This window comes from Etheostoma spectabile, chromosome 20 (genome assembly GCF_008692095.1).
Source record: "Etheostoma spectabile isolate EspeVRDwgs_2016 chromosome 20, UIUC_Espe_1.0, whole genome shotgun sequence".
NCBI classification, from domain to species: Eukaryota; Metazoa; Chordata; class Actinopteri; order Perciformes; family Percidae; genus Etheostoma; species Etheostoma spectabile.
In genome coordinates, this window is record NC_045752.1 from 4,242,838 (window position 1) to 4,259,956 (window position 17,119).

The window sequence follows — 17,119 nt, forward strand, 5'->3', positions numbered from 1 at the left end:
AAAGCTAAAGAAAAGCTGATGGCATTTTAGTCCTCAGTTAAATCAAAAGAGATCCAGCACATCCATAACATCTGATAAACTGAAAGGGAAAGACGAGGAGGAAAAACACACACATACACTCATCTCACCACCACCTACATTCAAGGTTTTTGAAGAGCAGCCATATTTCTGTTACCATAGCAACCCCTCCTCTGTCTCCCTCTCTTTTTCATTCCTGTGTTTTTTTCCCCCCTCTTTCTCCTTTTTCTAAACCCCTCCCATCCGCCCCTTCTATCTCCTCTCTTTCGTAGCAGACAGTAAATATAACTGCAAGGCCCTCGGGCTTGCTCTGTGCTCTTCATCTTTTGGTGTGCCACAGAGAAGAAGGGCCTCGTCTCCACAGACACTTTGGGGAGAAAAAGCTTGTCTGAGGTCAGTACCAAGGGGGTCCCTAACACCAACGATATTAGTATCTCCGTTGATGCAGGAAGAAATACCTTAATCTCCGATAAAAAAAATTTGGATTTCAACACCGTATCCATAAGTGGAAATGATCCTCCTCCGTCTTCTTATCCAACAAAATGCCCAATTTCGGAGAACAGAGACTAGATAGACTATGATTCACTAAAAAGATATTTATCTTTGCTCCTGGATGAATCAATGCTTTGCGGTGAAAGATACAGACTAGTGACGACAAGGTAGTTCGCCTAATAAAAACTGTGATTGACCAGCTAACAAAAGGGAGCCGAGACAAGAGAGCATATTCTTTGTACTGGGCAGTAATGTCCTGGTAGGGACTGCAGACTGCTTTAACGCAGCAGACGATCACTCTCCAGCTTGATGTCTGATTTATTTCTCGTGACCCCGTCACAAGATCTCCCTCTGCTGTGTTCTCTTAACTGTTGTGTCCCTCTCTCACCAGACAACACACTACGAGCCTCTGTCTTCCCCTTTTCCTCCACAGATTGTACAAGCACCAGTCACAGCCACTGACATGCCCTCACCAGCTCTAACCCACAAATACACTCTCTCTCTCTCTCCCCTCCCCTGCTTCACAACCCCTTTTAACCTCCCTGAGGCTAGAAATATGCCTCTCCATTTTCATCCCTCTCCGTCAAGAATTTTGGATATTCATAACTAGAATCCATCCATTCTTTTTCGGTAATGACCTAGAAAAAGGAGGTCACCTTTTAATAGCTCACACACTACTTGGGTTTGATAACGCTTTCGGTCCCAGGTAGCTACAAGTGTGTGAGAGGAAAAGACAAGAGAACACAGAATCAGCTTATGCCCCGAGGCAACAGTGCAAGGTACTCTACACATCCCACACACTAGGGTTGGACAATATTGACAAAATGTGATATTGCGATATTGATTATGAAATTTTACAATAGATATTCATTTGGATATTTTTACACATATGTGAAATTACGGAAAATGCATCGTAACAATATTCATAGACTCAAAACAATATAGTGCACAGAGAGACTTCTATACGGCTCCGTAATGCGGCTGGACCATAAGTCGGTCGTGAATGAAAAATATTCAATCTATCCAACTCCACCGCCTTTGTTTGGCTAGCTCTGGCGTATTAAGAGCAACAGGTTTGGTTTTTTTTGGTAAGTATCATGCACTCATGACTCCTTCCATTTTGTTGTCTACTTCTTCATTTACACTGTTTTCTGTCAAAATCTCACGTGCACCAAGATGTGAAAGTGGCACAATAACTAGCCAAAGGAACGGTTTTTGAACTGAAATTGTTATAGTGTTTCAAGCGGGCTCTAAATCAAACACAACTAAGTCACACAGTCAACAGACGGGACGCTCCACAAAATAAACTAAATATTGCATACTTATTGGGATACTTTCAATATAATATTGCACAACGTGATATTGCGATAACGACATTAAGTCGGTATATCATGCACCCTTAACACACACCGACGCTGGTCTTTCCTGGAGCTGAGCGAGACGTTTCAGTCAGGGGTAACCAGACAATAATGAACATGAAATTAAAAACGGCCTAATTCAGAAGACCTAGTGAAATGATAACAGTATGTAAATAGTGACAGCTAACGCAAAACACTTTAGCTGTATTCTCCGTTGCCAGGCTAGCTTTCATAAGCCTTTACATAACTGGCACACCGCTGTCTTAGTGCAGCAGTTTTGGTTGAGTCCCAGGTTGTTAGTCTATCAGGTTATGTCCGTGTGTGTGTGCATGGCCTACTTTGTTTACACTGTCTGCTCATATCCTATAATTTATTTCATTGGGCTTCACATGCAGGCCACTAAAGGCCTCCTGCTCAAAGCAGGGCCATCCCTGCCAACCCCAGCTTTCCATGAACAAGAGATAATCAGCATCATGCATAGCCTGCATGCAAATGCACACATAAATATAATGGTCCATTGGTATGAACAGCATTGGCTTATCTGGATTTATGAACTGTCCTTTCAGGCAGCGCTTGACAATCCAATCTCAGCAGGGAGAAGACATTTGCATGGACACAGCAGAGGTTTAAGTATTATTAAAACCTCAGAACTGGCATCAGCCAGATGCTAGCCTTTTTTATCAGAGCCCTGAAAAGATACTGTATGAATCAGGCAGTCACAAGGCGAACCAAAATGTAGCGTGGGTCTCAATCTTTCACTAAATTCATCTTGGAAACTGGGCTCTGGCATACAAAGGAAAGGGATTGAGCCAAGGCAGCCTGGAGCTACACAACACACACACCAGCTGCCTAACCAACTGTAGACACACATGAATCCTGTGGTCAACCTCAAGGCATGGCTGTTACCTTTACTGTGATGGCCCATTTTCTTTCATTTTTCCTGCAATGACCTGAGCAATACACACTGTGCAGGACACCACCAGCAAACACAAGCAAGCATAAAGACAAAACAGGACTAGCTCTCTCAGCTCTAATGCAGCCTTCCAACATGTGTTGCTTGCTGTCAGGATATGGGGACAACGCTACTGCTTTGTGCTGATGCCTCTGCATTTGCTGAGTACTCCACATGTGTGGGTGTCAGAATATAAATGCTAAAGCATGCACTGCACATTATACACACACACACACACACACACACACTTGCAAACTTACACACCTTCATTTGACTACCTTAGGATGGCTTTGTCTGTTCACTAGTGAGTATGCGCTGAGTGTCGTTCTGGTCGAGTGGGTGTGGGTGAGCAAAAGAACAACAAAAAAATCCAATACAGGCTTTATAAAATATTTGGAGCTGGCAGCAGTATTTTTGTCGGCAATACGCACTCTGTGCACACCTGCTACTACAAAACAGCCAAATCCTAGTCCATCCATGTTGACATTATTTCTTAAGCCATGGCACTTATTTTAGAGAATCTCATCATGGAGATCTCTATGAAATAACATCACTCCATGTCCACACATGGGCATAACAGGTTTATTATTACACATCTCTGATGCATTGATTTAGATGTAGCCATCACATACCACACAAATTTCCAATCACACTGCAAACCGAACATCCTCCAAAAATGACAAAGTGTAAGCATAGTCATCATTCAAAATCCTACTTGAAACTGAAAGATGAAGTGTGGGCTTTACTGTACGCAGCAGCTGGTGGAAGTAAACAGGAATGAACATGCCACCCTGTCAGCAGAGAGAGGGCTGGAAGTACTGGCAGTGAACTAAGAGGCAGGCTATGTCCCCATCCTGTCCGGGGACCGAGGTAGCAGCAGTATGTGGGACAGTCACCATCTAGCCTCATTCACCCCCATATCTCCAGAGATGTAGCCAAGACCCCATTTAGGTGTGTGTGTGTACACACTAGTGAGCAATATGAGCAACCATGCAATAGACACCATGTTGTAGAGAGAGACAAAGCGTGTGTGCGGGGCTGGCTGAGGTGAGGTTGACTGCCTGGACATTTATTAGAATGGTCTGTGTTATAACAAAAGTACTCACTTCCTGTACTCAAGTAGAAGTAAAGATACTTGCGTTAAAAAATACTCTGGTTAAAGTAGAAGTACTGATTTAACTTATTTACTCAAATAAAAGTAACAAAGTACAGGCTTGGAAATTTACTTAAAGTATAAAAGTAGCCTTGCAAAACACAACTATTTTTTTATGCAAAGCTACCTGGACCACATCAATGTTAATAGAGTGCAAGGTGAGATACTGTATATATTGTTAGGGCTGGGCGATATGGCTTATTATTAATTTCTGAATATTTTTGACAGCTCATATGACATTTTAAAGTGTTTATATTTTTAATCAATATTAAAACGTTCTCATTCGACACTGAGGTGGCCTGCTAGGATTTTGAAGTGAAATTGGTCAGTAGAAAGAGGAAGTCTCTCAAGTCTATCAACTACATTGAAATAATTTTTGTTTTATAGATTTATGTAATTGGATCTTCAGTATTATTGACAGACATCACCATGAAACAAAAACAATCAACACAAATTAACACTTTTCATGTCAACAGAACATTAGATTAAAAAATGATTTTACATTCTCTCATAAAAGACCATCTTTGCGGTGCCCTGAAATCCTAGGGGTTTGAGGCGCTGACCATTAACTGCAACGCACCCTTGCTTGAGTCTGGCCAGGGACCTTTATTGCATGTCATTCCTTATCTCGCTCTTCCCTTATTTTTGTCCTCTTTTGCTTTTAATATCCTGAACAGTCATGCAATGACCCTTAAAAACAAATCAAAAAAATTGAGAAAATTAAATCAAAATGAGACCGATTTCTGCCTCTACCAGTTGAACGTTCTTGATCCCAGAGGTTAATCTACCTGGCCTTGAAAATACTCAAGGAGAACTTGTGTTTGCAGAACCAGTGATAATTTCCATATTAAAAGTGCTAGATCTGACCATGATAACGAGGATTTTAGTAATAAGGCCATCAGCATAGCTCTACATTTACCGGTACTAAAAGTACTCTATCACAGACACAGAGAGAAACACACACACACACACACACACACACACACACACAATCACTGAAGAGTAGAGCTAGAAGATCCCTATTGCCATATATGATCAAAATAAGACAGCTTGGCAAGAGAAGGTCAGCAATAAGCATCGGAGCCTAACCCTTGATTCTCTCCCTGGTTCAATCAGGCTGTTCCTCTAAAGGATGTATTAACCTGGTAACAAGACATACTGCTGAGACAGGGAGGATCAACAAGAACAACTCAATCAATGAGCACTTACTTGGCAAACAGCTGTACATTAAACCTCGGCCTGGGATGTTGTGCTACTGAGCCATCCACAACACTTTGGCTGTTGAGCCGACTTTTGCCCCAGTCAGATCCCTTTCTTAAATACAGTGCTTGACTGAATTCTCTGATGACCAAAAATGCCTTTCTGACGTCATTCTAGGGATTTTTACTGATCAACAGACATTCTGTTCCTCATGTTTCATGTGAAACCCACATTTTCGAGAAAAGCAAATGCCAACTGGTACACTGACAGCTTGACTGGGAGCTCACACTTTCCCCCGGTCAGCACTTAGGGAAACCCTAAAGCGTTTGCCCTTCCATCTCACTTTACTGACTGTTCGCTCGCTCCAGCAGTTCATTTACCCGATGCAGCAAAGGCCATAGCTCCTAGTCCACTGTGTTTTGACCAAGTAGAGGCAAACCACTGGCCTGTGGAGCAGGAAGCTGTCGGTATAGCCTGATATGGCCTCAGTCGTAGGCAGCCAGACGGTAGGCACTGCTGCAGCTAGAGCTTGTAAATATATCGATATCTAGATATTGTCTTAGATTTTGGATATCGTGATATGACATAAATGGTGTCTTTTCCGTGTTTTAAAGACCGCATTACAGTTAAGTTATGTAATATCTGAACTTACCAGACCGCTGTAACTGTTCTATGATTCTCCTTTATCCATTTAGTCATTATATCCACATTACCGATGATTATTTATCAAAAATCTCATTCTGTCACTATTTTGGGAAAGCACCAATAGTAAACACTACAATACTGTTGCGGTATGAATTTGCAAGGTATTTTGTCAAAAATGTCTTGATATTTGATTTTCTTCATATCGCCCAGCCCTAGCTGCAGCCATGGCAGAGTTGTTATTTTTTGACCAAGTGGTTAAAGCATGATGCTTTTACCTACAAAACTAACCCACAAAAAATTAACCCACACCGTATTCTTAGTCTGGAAACTTCATGCCTGTGTCTGGCATGAAATAGAAAATGAAAACCAAAAAAAAATCTCTTAACAGTTTTGTGAGGCATGTCTGTTTTGGCAATTCACCCTGGTCAAATAGCAAATCCTGCTAGGAAGGGGGGGGGGGGTACAGAGAGAGGGTGGACCTCAATTGTGAGGAAAAAAACCATTTTGGGGGAAATGCTAGAATCTATCAATCTAGATCTGAAATATTGATTGATATTTATACATCGATTAGTCTGTCAAATTGCAACCATTTTAATGAGAGAGTCATCATTCAGGTTATTTACCAAGCAAAATGACTAAATCTTTGGTTCCAGCTGCTCAAATTTAAGAATTTGCCACTTTTCTCTGTTTTACATTCTTGTAAACAGACCCAGACGTCTCCCTGCCAGCACCTACACCAAATGAATGCAACCAAAAGACTTTTCTCACATCTAATTGATGTAGTTGGACTTCTTTAGCTTTAAGTTTTGTCTTTAAGCTTTTTTAGTGTTATTAATTTGTTATCTGCTCTAGCTTTTCCAGTGTTTTTGACACATACAGTATATGGTAATAATAATGGTCCAAAATGATGTGGAAAACGAAAGGGACACAAAGACTACAACGAGATGCCAAAGGACCACAGAGACCAAAAAAACCTCAAAGAAAACAACAACAATGACAACACGACAACAGAGCGACGAGAGAACCCACAAACAGACAAACAAAGGGACATAAAAAGTCCGTTTTTTTTTTTAATTTAAAAACATAACATTTTCTTGAGGAAGGGTTACTAAACCCATCGCTAAATACGTGCACCTAAGTCTTCCACAAAGCAAGGAAAAAACACTTTAGATTTCAGCGTGGGCAAAGCACTTTTAGGTTTTAAAGGTATTTTCTATTTCTAATGTAGGCAAATGCAACTTACTAACTTTTATTTGAATAGTTGGCTCATCGATAAAATCTCATAAAATAGTGAAAAATGTTGTAACAATTGCCCAAAGTGACAACTTGAAACATCTTGTTATATTGTTTTTGTCCAAAATAACACTTTCAAAATTCATATAAAACAGACAATATCTGCAACACATCTCACTGGAGAATCCGGAACTAGAAGCGAATGGCTTTTTGTTTGATGAATGACCCAAATAATTGATTAATTAGATTACCAGAATTATTGTTGAATCATTTCATTTTTATCAACTAATTGCTTAATTGGTTGAGCTCTTTGCTATATGAATCATTCTAAGATACATCCCAACACAAACCATTAGATGTGAGCTGAATTGTGACAACTTAAAACGCTCCCCAAAAAATGTCAGTACGTATTCCCACATTTATGTACAACTAAAAGTGGGACTACTTGGCCAGAAGGAGCTGTGAGGCACAATGCATTGTGCTTAGCTGAAATGTACAAACTTATCACCATGCACATGTCCACATGCACTGAAGGGCTCATGACCAAATAACTCCCACCACATTCACCTGAGATGGATAAAAGTCCAGTACTCAATATGCAGCTCAATCACCTTCTGTCTCCTTTAAAATACAATTGATGGAAGGTGGTGGTTACATGTTCAAAAACAGAATGTCTTCTTCCTCCAGTGAGGTGTGGAGAGGCAGGCAGCTCACTGAGGGCTGTGGGCCTGAGAATAATGCCAGGGGATAATAGGAGTCAGTGACATCTTAAAGCCTCAGCAGCAGATGTGTTTAACCAAGCCTATTAAGACCTAGACTAATCCAGCCTTGCACATTCTTATCCACTTGTCCACTGACAGCCTTAACTCACACAGTATGGCCACTTAGGCCTACAGCATCCCGATTGCAGTTCTTAATTGCTTTTTGCCTTTCACAAGCTGACACTTCCATAAGTGTTTTTTAATATCTGCTGTCAATATCTGGAAATACTAAAACACCAGATGCTAAAGCTATGTTTGATACAGAGTGTAATTGAGCGCCTTTATTTTATAAATCCGGAAATCACTGTCAACCCAATCCTTATTGATCATCTGGCAAGAGAAATATGATTGCAGCACACAAGCAAACCCTTTCAAAACTGCGACACAAAAACAAACACGCCCCCTTTTTACCCGCTCACCTTGGCGATTAACATGTATGACACGGAATAGAATATGTCCCATCAACAGTATGGCTCTATTGTGGCCTACTTATCCGAGCTGAGGTATTCAGCTGGGAAATGAGAGCATACACACATGTCAAATAACCAGGGCTGCATTTGGTAGGAGAGAAATGGGAGCAAACGTTTTGAAACTAAGGATGCAACCTAGATAATTCTAATTGTCCTAAAAATGGACACTTGCTTTTTTTCCAAAGGAGCTTTTGCACTTGTCAGTTGTTTAAGTGGCTGACAGCACGCACACTTAAGTTAAGTTAGCAGGGCAAGCAAACAAAACACGTTTTCCTAAAAGCGACACAAGTACATATGTGATAAAGCACTGCCTAATATTCCTTTTGTGTGTGCACAGAACTATGAATCAATGCAGTACAGAGAAATTTATTCAACAGCAGCTCCCACCTGCCCACAAACCAGCTATAAAAATAGCTAACCTGCTCAGCTAGACTCCAAGATGAGGGGGGAAAATCCCCTTAGCACCCTCGTCCTCTGGAAGGGTAGCTTTGGAACACTGGGTGCACTGTGCAGACCAATATGAGAAATAGATCAATGAATGAATGGCACCAAGCAAGGTCTAGTTGTAGCACCTGAAGCCTCAACCAGTTGTACAAATGTTATGCAATCTGGAAAACGGTGCAAAGCAACGCAAAGCTGCTGCTGCTTCTTCTTTTATTATCAAATGTACATCTTCACCTTTTAACCACCACCAGCTAGCAAACCTCACTGGCAGTTTTGATGCTGGCCGACTGATTAGCACGAGGGATAGTCAATAATTGTAAACTGGCCCACTGACAAGCATGTGTTGGCTGTAAACGGGGACATTTTAGTAACTTCGATGCAAAATGAGCTGTTTTCTGCACACACAAATGCAAACCACGTAACATATAACTTACTCAAGTAAAGAAACAGTGTGTCTGGCTAGCCAGTTTCTTGCAGGTATGCACCTAAACAAGCCAACTAACTGATTTTTACTCGACAAGCTACGAGACAAGCCACGCATTTCGGAAATCATGCCATAACGTTACTCATACTGAACCAGGCTTCCAGTTAGCAATCTTAACTAGCATTTTTGCTAGCTTTGCCAAGAAGGCCCAAGCACGTTAGTTTTCCATAAAACGACACAAGACATGACGATAAACATGCATTTGAGAATTAGCATGCCACGTACCGAGAAGAAGTAATTTCAGCTCTCTCCTGGAGTCTCGCTTGTCTCGGCGCAGTTGTTTGTCAATTTCTGCATTGATTCGTTTCGACTCCTTCGCCTCTTCGCTAAGGCAGCAAGCCATCATGGACTCCAGAGTCATCCCCTCTGGTTTTGGCAGCCCGGTTAAGACGGGACCCGACACACGGTTTCAGCTTATCCCGAATCCCCGGTCCTCGCTTAGATCTTAGGCGAGGAGGTGGTCTGTTGGGCTGGACGGATGGACTGGGGGAGGGGAGACTAGCTATGGGCCTCGCTGTCAAGTTGTCCCCCCAGCCGAGAACAACTGCGACTTCACCGGGGTGTTCTCGTCAAATCACGGGAGATTCGGACAGGGGAGGGAGTCAAGAGACGGTGGGGCCTCCCCGAGATGCTCTGCCTTAATACTGCTAACGTTACTGTTAAAATTACTGCAACTGCCGCGGATTAGCCACTTAACACCAGATTTGTATCATTAACAGCCACTGTTAATTGGTGGTCCAATTCTATATTTTCTTCTGTCACTGTGGTCCAATTCTATCTTCCCAATCCGCCAAAAGTGGTTCAAAGCTGCAGTGTCGCGACATCCAACCCCGTAACAGTTGTTTTCTGTGCAGGCTCACCAACGTTAGCTAGCTAGCTAGTTCACGTTAGAAAAAGTAGTCGTCCTTGCTTGTAGCTAACATTAGAGTGATAACCGTTGTTGCACTACGCCGCAGCAATGCGCCCGTTTTCTAAGTAGCTAACTAGCTAAGTTACATTAGCTTACTTTGGCTAAATTAGACGTAACGACCACGAGAGCAGCCTCGATAGCCCGCTAGCTCACTTAAAAACGCCTCAGCTAATGTTGTGTCAACCCGCAGTGATTGAAACAGCAAGCTGGTTAAAGGAATTTGTCCGCCTAGCTAGCGGTAGCAGGGCAGCACCCCATCACATCCTGACTCATTTTGACGGTTAAATATACGGCTACTACCACAGCCCGTACGAGATGATAAAATGCGTGCCGGACCGGTGGCTTTTGCCAGAAATGTATTCGCTGTAAACAGCTGGCTTTCGGGTAGTTCGTCGCTGGAACAAGGTCGGCACACACACCAGTCTGATGCCAAGCAAGGAGGAGATACTGTGGTGTTGAGTGACAGACGGAGGGTTGCATGAAACAGGTTTGTGACAGACCAATTGAATGGACGAGGCGGGTCCTCGAGGTGGGATCTGACTGTCAGCCACAAGTTAAATCGTTGAGAAGATGCACACAAACAGCAATAAGGAAGGACTGTTTTTTACGTTTAAAAAAATATGTCCTAAGCAATGCATGTGAAATCATTGCGAAAAAAAGTCCACCACCTGCTGTACAATATTCTGCACTGCTGAGAAATATATTTAAAAGTTTGGTGTAACATGGAAACTGATCATCAAGACAGAATTCTAATTAATAAGTAGGCTAGATAATCCACATCACTTCATCAATTACCTGCAGAATAATGCAAGCAGCGATGACTTTGGTGGACATATGCTGTGGTAGCAGTGACATCTTGTGGCCTTAGAGTTGAGTTGCATGTAACGCCTGTTCAAAGTACATTTAACCATATTGGTATTTATATTGGTACCCATGTCTAGCAAAATTAATTTTCTACAGGTTTCCACAACTGTAACACATGTTTACATTACACACAGACGAACCCAATCAAATATAAGATGGAACCATAATTAACAAACTCATTTTATACAACTGGAATCTTTAAACAATGATGCACTACATACAAATTTAGAAAACAAAATAAATGAGGGTCATGATAGATAGCCCCTTTCAGACTGTGATGCTTAATACACAATAGAAAAGTATTGTTTGATACCTGAAAAAAAGCTACTTCTGCCATTAGTGGGGCAAAACATGTGACTATTGGCCAGATGGAGGCACCAATGTAAAGGCATCTTCACTTTGTGTGGCTTAAAAAAAAAGTACAAATGTTTACAGGGATTTCAAAAACATTATTCTAAATGTGAAGGAAGCTTTATCAATTATTCTGTTTAAAATAGTCACAGAATAGGTGTCGGACCTCCTCAGCATTGCTTTGGTCAATGTTGGTTGAGGGGAGCTGCTTGTGGCTGGGCTGGGGGCTCTCTGCCTCGGCAGACTCCACCTTCCACTCTGCTTTAAAGGCGTCCCCGTGGGACTCGCATATGTTGTGCAGAATGCAGCAAGCTAGAATCATGGTGGGCACTACGTCCAGTCCACAGTCGTTCCTCTTGCTTAAACACTGCCAGCGTGCCCTCAGCCTCAGCAGCGCCTCCTCAGACACACGAAGGGCTCTGGTGAGCCGCCGATTAAAGAGCCGCTGTGGCTCTGTCAGTGCTGTGTGGCTGGCCCTCTTGCCCTTTTCCTCAGGATAGGCCTTCATCAGCCAGCTCTGGAGAGGGTGGCAGGCCTCACCCAGCAGCACATACCTACAGCAGACACAACAGATGGTTTTCAGTCACTTACAGCACACACCATAAGACTTGACGTCCTAAAGTTCAAATCTGTTTAATAGGATAAACCCCTTGAGATGTATCATCTTGTTTTTGAAGGGGTCCCAACATATAACACAATCATTACATGACAACAAAAAAAAAGACTCAGCATTGCAACATTTCGGCTGTTGACTTGATTTGAAATATTTAAAATCATAAACATGATGGCCTTAAATATGTAGTGTAAAAAAAAAAACGATGTTTGAGATGTATGGTGTAATACAACAGTTTTGACATATAATATCTCAAAACCTTGTGCAATGTGCATACAGTATCCTAAATGCCTGAAAAATTGGACCTACTTAGTGTGAAATTAGATCCTGACTAAACCAACATGCTTTACCTAAGTGGTTTTCCCATGAAGATAGGTGGCGGGGCAGGCGACAGTCCACCCTCTGCAGCTGTGGCCCACAGCGATGAGTTCTGGAAGATGTCTGCTGGGTCCGTACCACCTGGGAAACTGGCACATACATCCCAGAATTGCCCACTGCCACTAACAGCCACCTCAACCACAAAAGAGACAGAAAAAGGCGATAAGTCCAAATCAGACAACTTGGTAGCAAACATGTATTGTCAGCAGCATTTGGGGTGTACTCTCTACCTGAGACAGCACTGAGAGCCAGCCAGCGGGGTTAGCGTAGTCAGACGCGTTATTTGATGGGGTGATGATAGCTGTGTGGAGTGTTGCTATGGTAGCAACGCAGTGAGGAAAGCCCCAGTTGGACAGGAAGAGTTGGGCTGAATCCTCCAGCTCCTGCTCACTGGGGGGCCGCAGGTAAATGGAGCTGAGGAGCGCCACAATGGCGTGACACATGTCCCTAACACACCTGCACACGGTGGACTTCCCCACCCCAAACAGGGTGCTGATGGTGCGGTATTCGATGTTGGATGCCAGGCGCCACAGAGCCACTGCTACGCGTTTTTCCACCGGCAGCGCCAGGCGGAAGCTGGTGTCCTGGCGAGCCAGACGGGGCCTCAGCTTGTCACAGAGGTAGAAGAACGTCTCCCGGCTCATACGGAACTTATCCAGCCAATCAGATGGCTGGAATTCTGTCATCACCACCCGCTCCCACCAATCAGTGCTTTGGGTGGTGGTCCAGGGACGTGTGCGGATGCAGACGTTGGAGTGGATTCCTCCTGCTATCATCATCTGGCAAGAAGGAGATCAATAACAAAATAATTACTTTATTTTTATTTTTGAACCGTCAATGCTGCAGATGTTTTTGGATCTCTCTGCTTTTGTACTTAGCTTTTTCTCTTAAAAGGAATCTGTTTGGATTTGCATAAACTACAGCAAGAAAACTAAGGACACATTCTACCTGATAAATGTTATTATACTTGAAGCCAAATTCCATATCCATAAATATAAATACACTAACAATAAGCATTTGACCATGCTCTGGTTGGGGAAACTATAAACTCAAAACAATAACAGTGCGTACAAAAAAGATGTCAAAACATATACCAGTGTGCATATGTCTTTATATTTATTCTGGGCCTTTTCGGTAAGATCTATGTAGCTGCTTTACTTTATCTTTGTTGTTTGTAAAACGGCAACTTTTCTGTTATTTTAGGGTTAGGGTTGAAACAGTTAAATCGATTAATCCCCAAACAGATGATTATGATGAATCTATTTATTATTTCAGTGGGGAAAAAAATCTGTGATTCTCAATTGTTTTATGTTTTACATGATAGCAAATTGTACATTTTTGGGGTTTGGGTTGTCATTTGAAGACATCACATTGAGCTATGGGAAATTGTGACAAACATGTTTTTTTTTTACCATCCACAAATATTGTGTTCAGATATTTACCCCAGGAAGTTAGTGTAATACACAGCAATATGTAGCCTTTACGTGACAGACTTGTTGACAGTGGTCAGAGAGGTTTTGGGGATAGAAATTGGGACAGAAAGGGAGCGACTGACCATGAGCATCCTCCTCTGTCTCTGGAAGAAGTACTGCCGATGCCTGATGCGTCTTTGGATCTCGTTGCGCCTCTGGACGTTAGCGTCGTGTAAGTCTCTCCTGCGCTTCAGCAGCATGTAAGTCATCAGGAACATGACAGACCGCATTGGCTCCTCGTCCTCCATTTTGATAGGTTCAACCGGGAGGCAGCACGCAATGCGTTAAGTAAGAGTTCTGACAGCGGCTCAGGTGTTAAAACTACTAACGCGTCATTTCACTGTACATTTTCAATTGTAGCCTACATTTCGCTGTAAAAAAAACAAAAAAAAACCGCGGAGTTAACCTAAATCCTAAATCGGATCTGCTAGAATGATCGACGTAGTTAGCTTCGGGCACTAGGAGTGGGGATTGGTTAAAGTTAGGGTGAGAATATCAGGGTAAGCCAATCAGAGGCAGGATAAGGCGGGCCACGAGGCGCGTCCTATGACGTCGACACGTTTAGTGGATCCAATCTAGCATCTACCGTCAATATGATAATTTTAACCAAAATTTTGATTACGTAAGTCAAAGTTTTTGAATAAAGAAGCCCAGCTTTTTGTAGCTGGTTGCCAATTATTAAACAATTCATTTTTTTTCCCATTTCTATTTCTACCTGTACAAACCAAAAGGCTGTTATCTTATGAACTTTGTAAGCCTCACAAGATTTTTGTATGAAGTTATTTGCTTTTTTTTTTGTTTGTTTTTCCTTTAGTAACCCCCTGGCTCGTTTAGAACGTAGACTGTTAAGATGTACATAATATGTTGTTTCCTACAAAGACATATAATGTGTATGGTTTCCTATTGTATGTCTACGTTCTTCAGAAAATCTCGCTTTTGAAAAAAAAAAAGCATCTACCGTAAATTGGTCATAAACAGTTACTTGTGTAGGCCACTTCCGCTTTCTTCTTCTTCTTCTTTGAGGTTTAACTGCCGTCGACATCGACCATGTTGCATTACTGCCTCCCTCAGGTTTTACTCCTACACATTTTCCGGCCCTTTCCAGTCTAGTCAGCTTAAGAAAACGAGATATGCTGTAACACTTTAACTCCTTGACCCCTGTCTCCTCCTTGACTCTTATGTAGCCTACCTTTAAATTTGTGCTCTACTCTCCCTATTTCCTGTTATTGTGTCCCCCTTTCTTGCCTTTCCTGTGTAGAACAGCTATACATTTTCTGTATGACACAATGTGCCCAGCTGTTCAGCCTCCTGGCCCAAATCACAAAGACCCCCTTGGATGTTATAATGAAAAGTGTACTGTGTAATTCTTAGCCTGCTTATTATTACTTGCTCTTTGCGTTTTATTCCCATATTTTTAACCTATTAGATTAGATTAGAATTGTATTGTCATTACACAGGTACAGGTACAAGGCAACGGAATGCAGTTTAGGTCTAACCAGAAGTGCAATAGCAACAAGTGCAGGATAAACAATGGTTCTATAAGTGCAGGACATGGATATGTACTGAGTAAATATAAAGATGAATACTATTATAAACAGAATTTTACAGATAGATTTGTCCTATGAATATAACATATAGGTAACTAGTATTGTGAACAAAATTTCCAGCTGGAAATGTACTGAATATAATATAACAGGCCTATAACTACTCTTTTTTTACGTAGATTGAGTGTAAATATCTTCCTTTTTTCCTTATCCCAATGTTGTTGCCACTTGCTGAGACACCTCGTGACATGTATCACTTTTTCACATCTTTAACTTTAATATGTCTAATATGCTCTCTCCAGGCCAATCTTGGATCGAAACACACTACCAAAAGCTCTCATCTCGGTCCAAGATATTTCCATAAAGTCTCCACTTCCCTGATGTTCTTTCTTGTGAAGAACATAGCTTTTGTTTTTTTCCACTAGCACATTTCTTAACCATGTATTGAACACTTCTCCCTCTTTTCCACAAAAGCCCATCATCAGCAAACAGTGATCTCCCACCACCCATTCAAATATTTTCAAAAATATCACCTAACAAAAATTGAAAATAAGGTTGGACCCATTTTTAACAACTTGATAGCTCTTACACACACACATACACACGCACACACACTCATAGTCAAGGCCGGACTGAACTGAGCTTTGTGTCTCCCACGCACTCACATCCACAGACACCATACACCAATTATTCCTTCATGTATGTAGTCTTGTGCATTATGTTATGTCTTGTATTATCCTGCTGTCTGCATATATCCTTTTCAGAGTGCATGTGGCGGCGCTTTCACTAGCTGCGGCTCGGAGGCTCTCTAAACTCTCTAAACTGTATTTCGTTGCATTGTACCTGTACATGTGTGATGACAATAAAGTTGAATCTAATCTAATCTAATCTAATCTTATTTTCACCTGAAAAGGTCTTCCATCTAGAAAGTCCATAACAGAATTTGATCAGAAGCCCTTTATTCCAGATTATGTATAGGCTTTCTCTACATTATAAAAAATACTACAACCACTGTCTTTATTTACTTGAGCTTTCCTTATTTCATCTTCTAAACACAACAGCCGTAGTATATACCTTTCTGAATTCACTTTGATTCACCGCTTTTCAGCTCCCTGGCATCCTCCCCTCCTCCCACACCTTGTTACACAGCAACATCATTTCTCAGACGTCAAACAGTAAGATGCACTTTATTTTATCATGCTAGCATATCTCATATTTACCAGGTGAAGTCTTGTCTCATATCTAAGGCCTTTCTTAGTTCTCCCATGCTGAAACAGGCACTTTGTCCCTTATCAATTATATATTTTTTTACAAAAAGCCTCCGTGTTTTTAGATTTTGTTCTTTCTCTCACTGCCTCTTTACTTCTGCAGACAAATTCTTGGAGCTATGAACAAACAAAAAGTGTTCTCATCATCTCTCCCTTTACTTATTTGTCATGGCAGATTCATTCAGTTCCGAACCGGGTAACTCCACACCATTCTGTCCCTTCATTTATTTTTTGTATTTCATCATCCCCCACAACTCTCCCACCTTTACCTACACCCGCAGTGAACCAGAGTGCTGCTGCAAATGAGTAGTGGTTTCATTAAAACGTATGTGTCAAATATTTAATTTAAATCTGTTTATTAATCCCCAGTGGGGAAATTATAATTTACACTCTGTGTACACACTTTGTTAGTAATCACACACAGGCCTGAATTACACACACGCTCAGGACCTATACATGCACTCATGGAGAGATGTCAGAGTGAGTGGGCTGCCAGCTGAACCAGCGCC

The 17,119-nt window shown here is 41.7% G+C and overlaps 2 protein-coding genes across 3 annotated transcripts in view; both read right to left on the reverse strand.

The window, feature by feature from the left end:
* gna11b (guanine nucleotide binding protein (G protein), alpha 11b (Gq class)) overlaps positions 1 to 10,602 on the reverse strand; it is a 27,660-nt gene extending 17,058 nt beyond the window's left edge. Inside the window, exon 1 of one of the 2 annotated variants that reach the window (XM_032501165.1) lies at positions 9,436 to 10,602. In XM_032501165.1, coding sequence (XP_032357056.1) covers positions 9,436 to 9,571 — 136 coding nt within the window. In that variant the 5' untranslated portion in view covers positions 9,572 to 10,602. The remainder of the gene's footprint in view (positions 1 to 9,435) is intronic. The other variant, XM_032501164.1, reaches the window with a different exon arrangement.
* Positions 10,603 to 11,048: 446 nt separating this feature from the next.
* On the reverse strand, positions 11,049 to 14,378 carry LOC116670592 (protein ANTAGONIST OF LIKE HETEROCHROMATIN PROTEIN 1). The gene is made up of 4 exons (XM_032501175.1): positions 13,882 to 14,378; positions 12,557 to 13,105; positions 12,299 to 12,459; positions 11,049 to 11,889 (listed from the first exon to the last, which is right to left on the reverse strand). Exons 1-4 carry the CDS (start codon positions 14,044 to 14,046, stop codon positions 11,460 to 11,462), a joined length of 1,305 nt encoding a protein of 434 aa, XP_032357066.1. The 5' UTR covers positions 14,047 to 14,378; the 3' UTR covers positions 11,049 to 11,459.
* Positions 14,379 to 17,119: the final 2,741 nt, after the last annotated feature.